Genomic DNA, 16,257 nt, shown 5'->3' with positions numbered 1-16,257 from the left:
GGGGGGGGGGCAGTTCTGTTTGCAGATGTGATGTGATGTATTGATGTGCGAGGCCAGACAAAGTGCCAGAGTCATTTATCAGGGAGGAAGTCAGGTGCACAGGGCGCACCACTAATTACAGCCTCCACGACAGGCTGAGCCAGAAACAGTAAAACATCAGTTCACCTTAAATTACAAAATCTCATTTAGACGTGTCGACTTTTCCGCTACAGTTTAGAGATAGCTTCCTGTAAGGTTCCTGTTAGCGCCCCGGCGAGACGGGACTAATTCATCATCACTGCTGTTCAAACAGACAGGAAAAGACAAATAAGAGCAGCGGAGCTTTAGGAACCCAGGAGAGGATGTTGATCCTTTAATGAGGATCACCACCTGCTGACCGATACAGGAGGAAGCGTCTGATTTGAATATTTCAAAATGTCCTAATGTGTTTGTTGTTTTTAAATCCATTAAAAAAAATCTAAATTAAAATGACATTCTTGAGCGGCTGGATTTCTAAAATGTGTTTTTTTTAACCACATGTTGAGAGCATTAGTATAAAAATGAGACATTGTTGAATTGCCAATGTTGCCTAGCAACAGATTGGTATACGCTTATAGGGCTTTTGTTATAATTCCGTATGGTTCACAGCTTTATCTCCCCCTAAATCCCACAGGCTGATACAGCTGCGATGTTGTTAAATCCCACAGGCTGATACAGCTGCGAAGTTGTCATGTTATAAATTTAATATCCCCAATTTTTTTTAGTGACTAAGATCTGAAATCCTTTTAAAATTTAAACCTTTTCCTAAAATCTTAAACTTTGTTGACGCCCCCTTTTGTACCAAGTAAAACCAAGGCTCCACGACACCAACAGGAAGCTCACAGAGAAGCAGCTTTTTGCTCCTCATTTTCACTTGATGGTTAAAACCTAAGTGTGAAGACGCTCTGTGCTCTGAGGTCTGACTGCACTGCAAAGTGTTGTATTACTACTGTTTCAAATAACTGTGACAAAGTGCAGCATTTATTCAAGTGAAAAAAACTGTCAAAAGTGGTTTTATAACTTTTTTGAGGAGGACTTTTTTTTTTCTCTTTACAGTGGTTTCATTAACATCAAATAACCTCGGCATCCACAAATAATTTCAGAGTGTGAAATGGAATAATAATTGGATTCCTGGCTTTGAGTGAAACGTGCAGTAAACGATTCTGAACTTCCCGGGCCAACTGCTTGGACATAAAGGGATTTTTTGTATTTTTTTTAACAAAAACTATTTTGATTTGGTTATATTTATCCATCAGATGGAGATGGGAAGATATTCTGGTTTATTTAATCCTTTAACATCAATGCTTTAAGATTGTTCTGACGCCGTCCTGTGTTTGTCTTCAGACAACCCCCGTCAGAGCAGCCACGTCCCGGTCTACATCCAGGTGTTGGACATCAACGACAACCCTCCGACCTTTGCCACCGTTTATGAAACCTTCGTCTGTGAAAGAACCAAGGCTGGACAGGTACGGTGGTGTAATCACTCTGAACTGTTGACCAGACGTGAGCAAGGTCACGATTGGTTCTCCTTCATCCAATCAGAACCTGTGGCTACGGTGCGTTATTTCCACAGCAGTTTTAGCACAGCGGCGTGATTAATGTTCACACCCAGCGAAGCACGGTGACGAGCGGAGGAGCTCAGGACCCAAGTGTTAATTAGATAATACTGTAATACGTTAAAACAAAAGTTGGAGTTTAAGAAGTCCACGTCCTGGTCTTCTTCAGGAGATTCTGTTCAAAAGGAGTTTGAGTTTGGAGTTTCCATCCTCACAGTTTACATCTGAGGTGATTAACCTCTTGATTAAACTCTTTTTTTTTCTTCAGTTTTTATGGCAGAATTTCTCTGCGTACAGTTTCAAACCCAGGCTGTTTGTTCAACAATAATCTCATTATCATTACCGTGGCTGTGAGGATTTGTACAGAAGCTGTTAATTACTGTGCATTCTCAGCCAGGAACGCAGAAGAGAAAGTCGATTGATTTGTAAAGTAACAAACAGTAAAGTTCACGTCATTAACGTCTTCTTCAAGGCAGTGGGTGAATGTGAGTGTGAACGGTTGTTTGACTCCACTGTATGTGCTGGGATTGGCTCCACCTCCCACAGTCACTCTGACCAGGTTTGAACAGAAGAAGAATGAATGATGATGATGATGATGATGATGAAGGTTTGTGAATAAACATCACAGTTTTATTCAGTCCATTTATATGAGGTGCCTCCTGCTCCGTCTCTGCTTCAGTCTTAATCCTCGCTCTGTAAAACCCTCCTGGTCGTCTTCCAGGCTCTTACCCAGAAACCACTGCCCACGACAGAGAGCGTTTTGTCCATTTCTCCTAAACAGGACATGCTCGAAGACTTAAATGACCTCCGCTGCTGTACGAGCCGGCCGGCTTCTGAGCTTCAGCCCGCGCACAGCAGGTGGCACCGCAGTTAATGTGCGATGATGCTTTTATGAATCACTTATAGGATTTTCCAAACCCAAGAGGCTAAAGTGAGCGGCTAATCCCCTTTTATGAAGAGGAAATGCCTCATTCACACACAGTCGACCCCGGTGACCCCAGTGACCCCGCTGGTGGGTCTGACAAATGTAGGCCAACATGTTTCCTGCTTTCATTAGGAGCCAATGAAGCAGCTCCAGTGGAGACATACAGTAGATCACAGTGACAGGCCGTGCTAACAGAAGGAAAACTGAGGACACACTGAGGACTGAGTGTTTGGACATCTGTGTCTTTATGTCAAAGTGTTCCAGCTGACTGTCCAGAGACTGTGATGTCACTGTCCTCCGCTCTGGACATTAGGTTTGGACGAGGGTTAACGCCGATGAAGTTTTAATTTGAAATGTAATAGAACCCAATCAATGACATGCTGCGTAATTGATGAGTTAATATTCATCAGCTGCTCTGGGCCGGCCGGCCGAGGATTAATACAGATGCAGGTGATAATTAAGAGGAGAGACACGAAGAGAGATGCAGCGAGCAGCTCCGCTCGTCTGGCTCTTTTCTTGTTTTACTGCACTTTATCTGCAGTCACTTATTCTCTCAACGCTCTGTGCCACTTCATTATTATTTTGTAGGCTTTCTTTCCTCTGTAACTGTAGAGGCTGCGACTCCTTTCTCCAAATGGCTGCTTTTCATGAGGCTATAGTTGCAGAAAATTATGCAACGTTTTTGGAAAGTTTTTTTTTTTTTTTTTTTGCAAGGTTCCCGCCAGAAAAAAAAAAGTTTGTCGTCGTTTGATTTAGTGTCTTTTTCAGTAAATAATGAAGATTTAGCTCAAACACCTTGAATATAGTTGTTGGTCTCGGAAAGAAAAGGAAATTCTCGAAAAGGATTTTCAATATTGCCGTGTGTGTGTCTGTGTGGAACTGAACTGCTGTGAAATCAGAGAAAATATGAAGGTTTTAATCAAACGTCTTTAAACAAAAGAACCAGTGAAATGAAATGATCAAGGATAGAATCACTGACGGTTTGATAAAGCTTTTCTCAAAACTGAAAGAACATCTGAAAGGAGCTGGATTTCAGTCTTTAGACGAAGATGCAGGTGTTGACCTGGTCAACCACATCCACCAGACCTGCAGAAGGACGGCTAAGAGAATTATTTGTGGTTTTGGTTTCTTAAGACCAATCTTTTCTCCAGAGATTTCTTGGATTTTCATCCATTCTACATACTGTATTTCAGGAGATGATCTTGTTTTATTTTTATGTTTTTGTCACCTGTATTTGCCACACACACATCGATGCTCTCCTCCTCTGTGGCTCTAATCTCTGCACGTCTCTGTCATCCTGTCACCAGTTCATCCGTTAATTCCTCCGTCCATCAGTGATAGTCATCAGTGTTTGTTCTAATGTCATCGGCCTCTGCCAACTGTTCCTGGATCTGTTTGCTGGATTTGTGCTCATGCATGTTGTTTGAAGCCTCTAATCTCCCTGCAAGCGTCTTTACACAGTTAAACAAGACTGAGTATTAAAAAGAGCCAGAGCCACAGAGCACCATTAGACCAGCACACTGTATAATCATGAGATGAAGGTCATGGAGGTCAGTGTCGGGGGGGAAACATCAGTTGTTGTTGTTGTTCAATACCAAAAGAACAATATATGGTTTTTGTATCAGTACAATTACTGAGTGAAGAAATCACAAGTAAAAGATCATTTATTTAATAATTAAATCATTTTTGGGGGTGTCTCACTTTGAGGCCACGGGCCGGAAGTTTGAGACTGTATTATAAAGATTGTTGTGTAAAAGTAAAGCAGAGAAAGAAGCAGCGTTTCTATTTCACTGAATTGATTTTTGATTAAATGAATAATCCAACCCAGACTGTAGGATCAGCTCCAAGAAAAATGGATCTCTTGAAAAGCCGCGTCTTTCACTCCACACTCATTTCTATTCATATTCTTATTCTTATTTAACCGTACTGTTCTTCAAAGACAAAGGACGCTGACGATGTCCAGACTTCACATCCCAGCAGTGAGTGGTGTCTCTGGACGTCGGAGCTCTTTCTCCACTCGTCACATTAATGGATGTGTTTGTCTCCAACAGCCGATCCAGACGGTCAGCGCCGTTGATGCGGATGAGCCGTCATCAGGACACAAGTTCTTCTTCAGTCTTGCCCCCGAGAAGATGCACCGAAGCAACTTCACCGTCCGAGACAATGGAGGTAGGTGACACCGGAGGAGACGATACTGAGGATCAGTATCGGTCTGATACAACTCTTACCTCAGTCCAAACTCAGCTTTTCACATGTCGTAAACCAGTTAACCAACTTTTGTTTTTTTTCATTTTCCACTAAAACAACACCAGTGGGGATCGGGGGGGGGCACAGAGAGTCAGAGATGATTTGTAATTCTGTTTTCTTGGTGAAAGAAACAACAGTTTTGCAGGAGCGTCCGTGTTGGAAATAATGTTCAGTGGAGTCTTAACGTAAAAGCTGTGAATGTGTTGACACACGGGGAAAAAAGAAAATGTTTGGGAACCACTGGACTCTATGTTCTGTGATAACATTCACGCCCCAGGTGTGAGAGTTCCAGTAGAAGTTTTGGAGGATTTCAGGGACATTCAGTAACTTTGACTTCCACTCATTTATGGTCCTGGTCCACAGTCCACAGTCCACAGTCCTGGGATAAGATGACAAATATAAATATAATGTTGTGTGTGTCAGCCTGCAGCATCTGCTTCCTGTTCCCTCTGTTGTCACACACAGACTTCAACACTTCTCAAAGAAGTGACTTTTAAAGCCTTCATGCATTTTTTCTTCCCATGGTAACATTTACACACGTGTCATGTGACGCAGCAGGTTGACTGGAGTCGTCTTCTAATGATTTTCTTCTTCTCTCAGATAACACCGCCAGCATCCTGACACGGAGAGCCAGCTACAGCCGACTTCACCAGAGCATCTACCTGGTTCCCGTGGTGATCACAGACGGCGACTACCCCATGCAGAGCAGCACGGGGACCCTCACTGTGCGGGTGTGCACCTGTGACCGCGACGGCAACATGGAGCTGTGTAATCCTGAGGCTCTGAGCAGCTCGGCTGGCATTAGCACGGGGGCGCTCATCGCCATCCTCCTGTGCGCCATCATACTGCTGAGTGAGTACTGCAGAAACGCAGCAGCGTACTGGTGTACTGCACCTTCAACCGTGGTACTTCAACCTAAATCAGTATCTGGCTGTAGCTGTAACAGCGTCGGAGTCCGGGCCGCGGAGTTACTCTGTTTTAATGAGCTCATGGTTTTTTAATTCCGGCAGAGAGCAGAGTACACCGTGAATACTGCACCAGTCCTTCACAATACCACATATACTTCACACATACACCTGATTGGCCAGTTCAAGTTAAGATCATGGTCCCTGTCACTTGTTTACTGCTGACTACTGACCTAAAGAACCTCATAAGAACACTGGGTACATGGAGGCGTCTGGGGTTTAACACACAGCAGAAGAAACGTGTGAAGAACGCGTCATGACATCACTTCCTGTCATCATTTTGTTTGCCACAGAGTAGTGTACAATGATGAAGAAACCAAGCCGACTTCAGCAGAGAGAGCTGGTGGCTTTATCATTTAATTATTTCTAATACTGTGTGTCAGTAGTAGTCAGTATTTCAGTCTTCAGGACTGCAGTTTTAACTCCACTGCTCGTGGAATTTCTTTTCTTTTTTTTCCAGTGGAGTCACACGAACCAAACGAACAGCAGAAACTTTTCCTCCTCCTGGGACGTCACTACATAAACAATGGTTTCCAGACAGGTCCCAGAACCTCCGTGGTGTGGAGGCTTGTCTGCCTCAGTTTTCTGGTGACATTTTAGATAGATTCATAAAATAAAAAAAGGGACCAGTGGAGTCAGAGGTCTGACTTCAGGTACAGATACATTTACCTCAGTAAATAATATGATGTAGGAACCAACGATCAAGAGGAGAAAATGTTTAAAAAGAAAAAAAAAGTAGCCTCAAAGTCAGTGACAGAGGAGCTGTGAGAACAAATATGAAATGAAATGAAATGTGGGCAGACGGCGTGGCTGCTGTTTGATCATGCTAGCTCAGACCCCCGTACGCTGCCCCCATTTGTACAGCATCGTTAACACACGCAGCCGTTACGCTCTCTCATTTTGTGTAATGGAAAACAACATCGGTTCAGAGCTCCAGTCGTCTGCCGCTCGTCAGAATCAAACCTCGTATGGAAATGAGCACATCTCATCTGCCACCACATCCCCACTTATCCTCTTATTCATGCAGTGGTCACAGTCCAGTGGGCTGCTGGGAAAATTGAATACATATTTATGCCTCTGAAGGTGCAGTCATTGCAGACTTAGTGGGCAAACACACACACACACACACACACACACACACACACCAGCACCAGCACCAGCACCAGCTAGGCAGTGCTGAAATGCACTGGCCGTAGTCAGGAGTGCAGGGAGTTGAGAGCAGTCAGCCGTCAACAGGCAGCACATGAACACACACACACACACACACACACACGCAGGTTTGTTAATCCTATTATACAGCGTTAGGTTGCAGTGGTTCAAACTGTCTAACAAAGTTAAACCTTAACGAGTTAGTGATAATTAAACTCTGACCATAACCAGTTAATGCCAGTGACTAGGCTGAACTATTAAGGGTTGGGGATTCTGGGTAATTTTAACAGACTGAGTTTCATTTAAACCGCTCTCATTTCCACTGATTGTCTCTGGTCGTTGAACAACAGGAAATAAAACTAGAAATCAGTGCAGTTTCAAATCAAGAAAATATTTACATTTAAATTCCCAGAATGATTCCAGGAGCAGCGATGATGTGGGCGCCTCCTCGGGGTTAAACTGCATTTGAATGTCGGTCACATCATCGCTCGCTGTTTTTCTTCCTTCCTAAAATGTTCTCCTCTCTGTTTTTTTCTCTTCTCTCCTGTTTTTATCGCCACTATTTCTCACTGATTTGAATGTCTTTCTCATCTGATACGGTCGTATTCATTCCTTTGCGTGTGTTTTCCCTTTGCTTCGCTGACGTTCCACGCTGTGATTCATGCTGCTGCTGATATTGGCTATCTCTCTCCTCTGACCTTAACCACACCTTGGCTCTTTCTTGAAACTGCCGTTCTGTTGATTTACATTCAAACCGACTAGCGTGAGCCCATCCAATCAAATTTTCTATACAATTATTTATAGCCCAGTCTCGTCCGTAATCACAGAGCGCCGCGGTGAGTGTCTCTCCGTCGTCGGCCTCTGCAGAACTTGTGTTTTAAACCCTTATCGACACTTCACAGATAGAATTCATGTGCGTCTTCTTTTAGCTTTGAAGTGTGAGTCTCCGTAACCATGAGCGCCTCCTGCATTTTTACACTGAATTTAAGCTGATGAGCCTCAAATTACTCCTCAGTTTCCACTTTTTTTTTATCAAATGCTGATTTAATATTACTTTAAAGAAAAAAACCTTTGGTCTTTTAACATATTTCTAGGTTAGTCCCTTCATGTTTGAACTGCCTCGTGCTCGTCCTTAGTCAAACTCATCACTGTGTTAGATCAGTGGAACCTAAAGGAGAATGGAACTGGAATTGAATTTTGAGTTGCAAAAAATAGAAATTAATGTCAATTTTTAATATTTTTGTAATTGTATTCCATTTGCTCCGTTAGAAAAACAGTTTTGTAGAAGTAACATTTATAAATACTTACTTCATGTGGACAAAGTACTGCAGTTGTTGGTAGTACGACCGTCTAACGCCGCGCTCTTCTTCTCTGCTCTCCTGCAGTGATTGTGGTTCTGTTCACGGCCTTAAAACGCCAGAGGAAGCAGGAACCGCTCATCATCTCCAAGGAGGACGTCCGCGACAACGTGGTGAGCTACAACGACGAAGGCGGCGGTGAGGAGGACACTCAGGCTTTTGACATCGGAGCGCTGCGACATCCCGACGCGGCCACGTCTATGGAGGAATCTGCCAAACAGAGGCGTGACATCATCCCCACTGACACCCTGCTCTACCCGCCGCTGCGCCGACCCGTAGCTGCCAACAACCTCATGATGCCGCCGGCCAGCTTGGTCTCGCGGGACAACGGCGACGTGCGTGAATTCATCAACCAGAGAATTCTGGAGAACGACTGTAACCCCACGGCGCCCCCCTATGACTCGCTGGCCACCTACGCCTACGAGGGAACTGGCTCAGTGGCCGAGTCGCTGAGCTCCCTGGGCTCGGTGTCGTCGGAGGCTGAGCAGGACTATCACTACCTGAGTGACTGGGGGCCCAGGTTCAGGAAACTGGCTGACCTGTACGGGGCTGAGGACAGTGATTTCTCCTAACAAAGACACACACAGTCACACACACTGAGACACACGACACAAACACACACACACTTCAATGTCAAAGGCAAGATTCAAGATTTTGACCAGCGCAGGGCCGAGCAGAGCAGTCACAGACTGGAAATAAAAAAACAAAAAATAAAAAAAAAGGAGAAAAAAAAGACTATTTTTTCACATACGGCGAGAGTTGATTCCTGAAATGCAAGAACGGAGAATGAAACCTGATCTCTGTCCTGCCTTTACTTCACATGAACGTTAACAAGTCTTTTTTCAAAAGAAGACCCAGAGTCTCAGATATGTTTATTTGGGAACCCAGGTGTAAATCGACCAATCCGAGGGCGGATCCAAAGACCTTTCAGTTTCCCCAGTTTGGACCTCTGCAGCAACTCTTTTCTGGCCTGAAAGGCGTTGGGAAATTAAATTAGACTGTATTTTCTATGGAGAATTGGACTTTTCAGGTTATGCTTTAATCTCTGAATAATTATTTTGCTGAGTATTGCTTGTGGCTTCTGTGTGCCATTTGTGTCGGGCTCCGAGGAGCATTTGGAACGAGGTCAGTCAACAAAACCCGTGTTTGTTTTTGTTCTTGTTTTTTTTCCCTCCCAGAACTGAACCGCACTCTTTGCTGCAGATATAGAGTGAAGAGTGTGTGTGGAAAACACAGTTTTATTTTCTTTCTGACTAAGTGCCCTTTGTGCTGCCCTTCAAGCTGAACTGCGAACGTCTGTGCTGCGGTCGACACTGGAGGCGGCTGACGACTTTTCCCTGATTGCTTTTTGTCGTTCTGGCTGTTGTACAAAATGATCATTCCAGAGGAGCTGTTCTGAAGGATCCTCGCTCGAAAATCAACCTTCTTCGGGACACAGAGTAAAGAAAACTCCTTCGATGCACTGATTGCTTTATGTTTATGCAGTTTTTTTTTTTTTGTTTGTTTTTTGTGCTGCGCAAAGAACAAAGAAATAGATGTTGACCACAGCATTTTTACATTTTTAACTAATTGGACTGGTGTGTTGTCAGAACTGTCGCTGGATACAGTTGTACTGGAAGAATATAACCGAAGATTCAACCGACCTTTCATTTCTCTTGAGTGAAACGCAGTGTAAAATGTTACACGTGCGGTCGCCGAACAGTGTTGAGGAATATCGTGGATGGTATTTTGGTCTCCAACGTCATTAAGGAGATGTGGAGATCTGTCACATTAAAAAAAATGTTATTGTTTAAATGTTCAGACTCACACATTAAAAAAAATGTTATTGTTTAAATTTTCAGACTCACTGTTGTGGGTCATGCAGACCAGTGTTTGTCCAGTGTCACTTCATCAGCACCAGAGGCTGATGTTTTTTAAAAAAACATTCATCAGCACCAGAGGCTGATGTTTTTAGTTAAAAAAAGTTAAAAAGTTAGTTTAAAAAGTGATTTCCTAAAAGGATGTGTTGACCCTTGGCCCCTGGAACAGTCCCGGGCCGTTCATTTGGTATCTGGCCGCAGAGAAATAACGAAGTTTATTATTTTCTATTTCTTATCTTCTATTATTTACTCAAACAAGACTCCAAAAGTGACGTTGGTGTAAACGAGAAGTGCTAAAGACGCTGTTGCAGTCGACGCGTCGATGTGAAGAAAACAGTCTTAACACAGAATCTGCCAAACAGGAAGTGTTGTTTATTTATGATTTAATTATTTTCAAAAAGAAATCCTAAAATGGTGTGTGAAGTCAGCATTCTAGGAATTTGATTTTAATTTAATTAGATTCTCTTAAAAAATAAAACAAAGTGACAGACTTTATCCTCATCCAGCTCACATTTGAAGTGTTGCTTAGTGACTGCAGCCTCATCTCTCTGCCCTGTACAATCTCCACACTTTGTCCCGTTGTTCTTGTGCATGTCTCTCAAGATGTTCTGGAGAACATTCCACTGTTCCACAGTTTTTGATTTGTGCACTTTTATGTTTGCTTCTAAGACTCATTCAGACTGTGAGGTTTTGTTCACACACTGCTATAAACCAACAGGGAGATGCAGCGTTTGTTCCATCAAAATCACAACAGTCAACCTCAGTGCCATGTTTTTAAAAAAAAAAAACTTCATTTCAAACTTCTCGTTTGTTCTGTGGTTCCACCGTCCCAGTGAAAGCAGCAGTTTTCAGGTGTGTGTTGTGACCGTGGCCTGTTCTGAAGGCTTGAGACAAAAATGTCAGTATTTTTCTTTACATTGTGACTTGTTTTTTTTGTACCAAACATTGATAGGACAAAATGAGAAAACAGCAATTCTGGAGTGAGAAGAACAAAAAACAAAAAAAAAATCCAGTCAGTGTCCAGCTTCACTGTTTTTAATGTCACTTTTGAAGTGTGAGACTCGCTGTCGGCAGTCACTGTCTGTATATTATGACGTACTATCATGTTGTTTAATTTTACCATAATAAAACTTTTACAGTTAAACGGTTGAAACAAAAAAAAAGACATTTGTCAAATTTTTTTTTCAGCACTTCCGTTCACTTATAGATACGTAATTTACACCCGCTGCTGAAAAGAGGTTTTTTTTTTGCACCTCAGGCTGAAAATACCGTGTCAATGCCAAGCATGTGTTTGCTGTTGCTACACCTTCAGGTCAGAGCAGGACTTTCTCTTGTCATATTCAGGAATGATTATTAACCTCGATTAATCGCAGATAATTGTAATAGTGAATCTTATTTGCAGTAACAGTAAATCTGCAGAAAAATGGAGAAGATTCTCCTTTTTTTCCTGTTTTTCAGTGAAATGCAGATTCAAACCATTAACCCTGCTCTGCTGCATGCGCCCATCTGTCCATCGCTGTGAGGCAGACGACCCATTGAGGGACAGTTTCAGATGAAGCCGTAGTGAAAACAGCTGTAACTTTACCATGGTGAGATTACACAGAGTGCCTCCATTAGTGACTTCCATTTTTTTCTCACATTTAATCTTTGATAAGAATGTCATGTAAGGAGATAAAAGTGTCTGTCAAACTCAGTAATCCTGGATAAAGTGGTCGGCACTCTCTCTCTCTCTGTCTCACCCTCTCTCTCTCTCAGACTCACACAGTGAGCGCTTTTCAGAAATCCACACAGAGATCCACTCAAAAATGCATGACCGTTCATTCTTGAAGGCATGGACTGAATGGGGAGCCGGGCTCCTTCTGTGGGACGCTGGGCTCTGTGTGGCCTGCTGTGCCTGGTTGTTCCCTTCACCTTCAGGCACAACAGAGGCCACAGGAACAGCTGGTGAGGGCTGCTGCTAAGAGAGAGACAGTGCAACAGAAAGAACAGGTTCTCATGGAGAGCGGGGGAAACACCGGGGGGGTGGCTTTATTGTTGGTTTTCATTGAAATGAATAAAGGAGGAAAAACAAATCCTGCACTGCTCAGGTGAGGCCAACAGAAGTCTAAACTTAAAATGACATTAAAGTGAGTCTTAGCCTTTTGACCAGAGGACAATGGATCAGGAATAAAATGATGCCAAAAAAGGTTTTAGCCCAGTGGTGTGGGACAAATAGGTTGTTGTTCCCTGAATAACATACCATCTGGTCCAATTTAAACCTGGAACACGTAGGCAAATAAACAAGACAAATGTTTCAAACTCAGTCTATATGTGATCCCTGACTGACTGCAGGAGGCTGAGACCAAGACTCTGTGAGGACCAGAGCATCTGCTGCACCGATCCCTGCCTCTCTGCCCACGTTGGGCTCATGGTCTTGGGGCAGAATGACTTTGTTGTTACATTATTCATGTTATGGATAAGCTTAGGTCAAAGTTCCCAACCGTGGTAACTACTAACTAAACTAAGTACTAGGGTTAAGTGGTCGAAGATCATTTGGATCCAAAGTTCCTTCAGGTTTGAAACTTCACTGAACATCATTGAAGTTGTTCAGAATACAGATAAGTGTGCTTCACTTAGGTAAATGTGAACATTTGCCTTTTCTCCTGGGGGGAAGTCATCTGCAATTCATGCTCATTAATTAATTTTTCATGGACAATTAGACTAAATTATGTCTTTGGTTTTAAATGATACCAAGGGCTATAAACAGTGAAGATAGATGAGTTTTGACCCGATATGTGACTTAGTGTGTTGCTGTGGTAGTTTAAAAGCCCTTCGTGCAGAAGGTTGTGGGTTAAATTCCGTGTCATTCTCTAATCCCATTTTGGCTCGTGTCAGGGATGGTGGCTGGTGTAAAATGTGGAGACACTAATGACGGTACAAGCTGGAAGTGCAGTCTTTCTCTGCACTAATTACATAATGTTTTTTGTGGGGGGGTTTTAATGACTTCATAAGATTGCTGCTTCACTATTTTTTTACCGTACAAACCACTTCCCTCCACTGCAGGGGGTTATTGGTTAATGCCCCGTTCACTAGGTTGTTTGTGTACAACAAACTTTTTTATATGTCAGTTTAACCTAAGAACTTGGTCAAAATATCCCGTCATGTACGAGTTACACATTTAGGTTTGAAGTCAGTGATTGTTCATGGTTAGCAAACAAACTGATGATCTGATACTGTCTGCACATACAATGGTGTGCTTCATTTAAAGTAGTGCAAAACAAAAAATGCATTTCCATGACAAGGCAACATACAATGGTGTGCTTCATTTAAAGTGGTGCAGGAACAAACTGATTATTTAAAAGACAAAAATATCTAGAACAAGAAGGGACATGAAAGAGAGAGAGAGTGGGGCAAGAGACTGAGGAGAGAGAGTATTAGTGACTCTTTATATTTCCAGTAGATCTCAACATTGTTTGTCTGTCATTTAATTTGAAGTAAATTCATCTTTAATGAATGTATTTCTACAGCAGTTCCTCGCCGCAGCACGGCTCTGTCTGCATCAGCCCTCTAACCTGGGTTAATAACTATGCAAATAAAAAGGGTAAACCCAATTCATGGAAGCCAGTTTCCCACGTCTCCATTCATTAATAATAAGGCGGCTTAATGCACACATAAGCACACAGATTATCGTCCAATCATAGCTCATCTGCATAAGGAAAACCGTGGCACGGAGTGCAGATCTGTTAATCAGCAGCCTCTTCATGCATCTCCACTACCTCTGTCTGAGGAGGGATCTTTGGAAAGTGCAAGAGGAAAGAGGAAATGAAACGCAGCTGAGGGTGGGGACATCATGAGTGCTCTCCTAAAGATGGAAGAGTGATGTTTATTCCAATGTGGACAAAACCAGGGTTCGTGCTTTCAAAAGCACTGACATTCACCATGGTCTGCAGTGGAGTAATAAGAAGAACTAGCTGCAACCTAAACAAAAGAAAATTTAAAAAAAATCTCCTGGAAATGGTCTGAAATGCTGTAACCTTTTTTTTTCAATATTGTTATTATTATTTATTTTTTAAGGTTTTTTTATAGCAGAACCCAAATGGACTGAGAGGAGATAACCAAGAGGCTAATAGAAATAAATTTAGTATAGTATGTAGACAAATTCGGGCTTAATTGATTATTTCTTATGACATTCATTTTATTAAGTGTGGATAATATTAAGATGATATAAATGTAACTGTGATTATTTTGTAATTTCCCAATGCTTCCCGTAAGTTTACGCGATGAGTAAGGCGGGGGCGGAACCTCTTCGTTTGTTCCTGTTGTTCTGGGGGACAGGTAAAGTGACGCAATTGCTTCCTCTCCCCTGAGAAGTAAATTGGGAGAAAATTGAATGCAACTGGTCTTCATTGTTACGATTTTACCAGAGTCATGCAGGTAAGTTAATGTCAAAGACGTGAGAATATTATTTTAAACCTGTTTCGAACTTAAATGACAATGTTTCTCCCGTTTTGTACAGTTTTAAAGTGTTTTAACAAATTAATTACATTTCCGGCGGTGGTACCAATGAGCTAATACCGTTTCCATACAGAAAAGTCAAGGACTGTGGTCCAAATAGGTACATTTAAACGTATTAGTTACCCTATGATAATGAATTTACATCACTTTATGTTGTGAAAAGTAATTTGAAAAGTAATTAAATAGATTTGATGGTTAAAAACTGACAATACTAAGGAGGTAGTAAATAAATGTTACTGAATGATACATTACATGGAGAAAAAAAGGAGTTGTTGTGATCTGTCACATTTCGCTCTTATTGTCTGTCTCCCTTTTCCCACCAAACTACGTCATATTAACTTTAAAGTTAGAGTATTAGTCTTACACTTGTACCCAAAAAAGGTATATTTGTACTGGGATTACAGTGGCGTCAATCTTTCTCATCTTTCTGGCTTCTGAAATAGCAACAACAAGTGAATTATTTAAACATTTACTTCATAGTACACTTGCATCTCCGTTCTCTCTCAGGTGTGATTCAAATGTAACACAGATGGTCACAGAGAAAGAGCCTCTATGTGTAGACATGAAGAGGCATAAAATATGTGTCTGCAGTTATGGGAACATATCAAAGTTGAGCAGAGCAGTGATTGGTGAGGATCCTGCAGTATTTCGGAAGAAGATGATATTACTGTAGAGAAATGCTGTAAAAACTTTGCTTGAAGGAAAGAAAAACAAAACTTCAATTTTGACATCACAAACCTCTGGCAACCCCAGAGACATTTTTTAAATTATTACGGTGCAGCGTAATAATAAGTTGAAAAATATTTTTATCAATTCAAAGACATAACCAGGCAACCCCATTTGAATTCCACATAACCCCACATGGGGTCAGCTATGTTTTTTTATTTGTTTGCCCTTTAAGGAACCCAGACCAGATCAGCAGCTCGCACAATCAGTCGACAACATTTAAATTGAAAGATTGTGTGCTCTCCTACTCAGCCTTTGATGCACTTTGGGGTTATGCATCACAGCTGTTTCTCCTTTTCCAAGACAGCTTTTGTTCTGATGGCTGTCAAAACATTAAAAAAAAAAAATTAACAATATCAGGTGTTAGAGCAACAGGAGACAAACAGGGATTATTATTTTGCTCCGTGGTGGCATGGTTTGTGTGTGTTGTGATGCCTTGGTGAACAGAAATAAATCTTAACTGTAAGAAAGAAAAACGAACCATGAACAGTGCAATGCTTTTGAGGAGATTCTTATTCATAAAGAAACATATTGGACACTGTAAAACGGTAAACAAAGAGTGATATACAACCGAACATTTCAACATTGAACAAATTCACGGAAAGTTTGTGTCTATATTTTTGTATTTAAGTGACACTTTCAATGCTGGACTTTTATTGTCATCATTGATCACATCTTACACTCACAGTGTCGCAGTCTTCGATGAAACACTGCTCACTGCCTCTACATGCAGCTAATAAATTTTATGAGTATCAGCCTAACACACAGACAGATAGAGAAGCAGAGAGGGTCGACTCCAACCACAAACAATTGTTTTTCTACTTATTTTTGGAAACTCTTCACTAATTAAGATTTCAGCTGTTATCTTGTCACTGTAACCGATAGAACCAATAAAAGCAGCAGTGGAAGAAAAGAAAAGAAAACTCTTACATGTAACAAAACATCTGAGGCTGCAGGCAA

General features: G+C 41.8%; 1 protein-coding gene across 1 annotated transcript in view; it reads left to right on the top strand.

Moving 5' to 3' along the window:
* cdh6 (cadherin 6) overlaps positions 1-10,019 on the top strand; it is a 68,457-nt gene extending 58,438 nt beyond the window's left edge. The window contains exons 9-12 of the mRNA XM_017042344.2: positions 1,342-1,484; positions 4,551-4,668; positions 5,347-5,598; positions 8,246-10,019. Coding sequence (XP_016897833.1) covers positions 1,342-1,484; positions 4,551-4,668; positions 5,347-5,598; positions 8,246-8,790 — 1,058 coding nt within the window. The 3' untranslated portion in view covers positions 8,791-10,019. The remainder of the gene's footprint in view (positions 1-1,341; positions 1,485-4,550; positions 4,669-5,346; positions 5,599-8,245) is intronic.
* The last annotated feature ends 6,238 nt before the right edge of the window (positions 10,020-16,257 follow it).

The sequence above is a fragment of the Cynoglossus semilaevis genome, chromosome 20 (assembly GCF_000523025.1).
Source record: "Cynoglossus semilaevis isolate Cse_v1.0 chromosome 20, Cse_v1.0, whole genome shotgun sequence".
Lineage (NCBI taxonomy): Eukaryota > Metazoa > Chordata > Actinopteri > Pleuronectiformes > Cynoglossidae > Cynoglossus > Cynoglossus semilaevis.
This window is presented reverse-complemented; position numbering and strand designations above follow the sequence as displayed.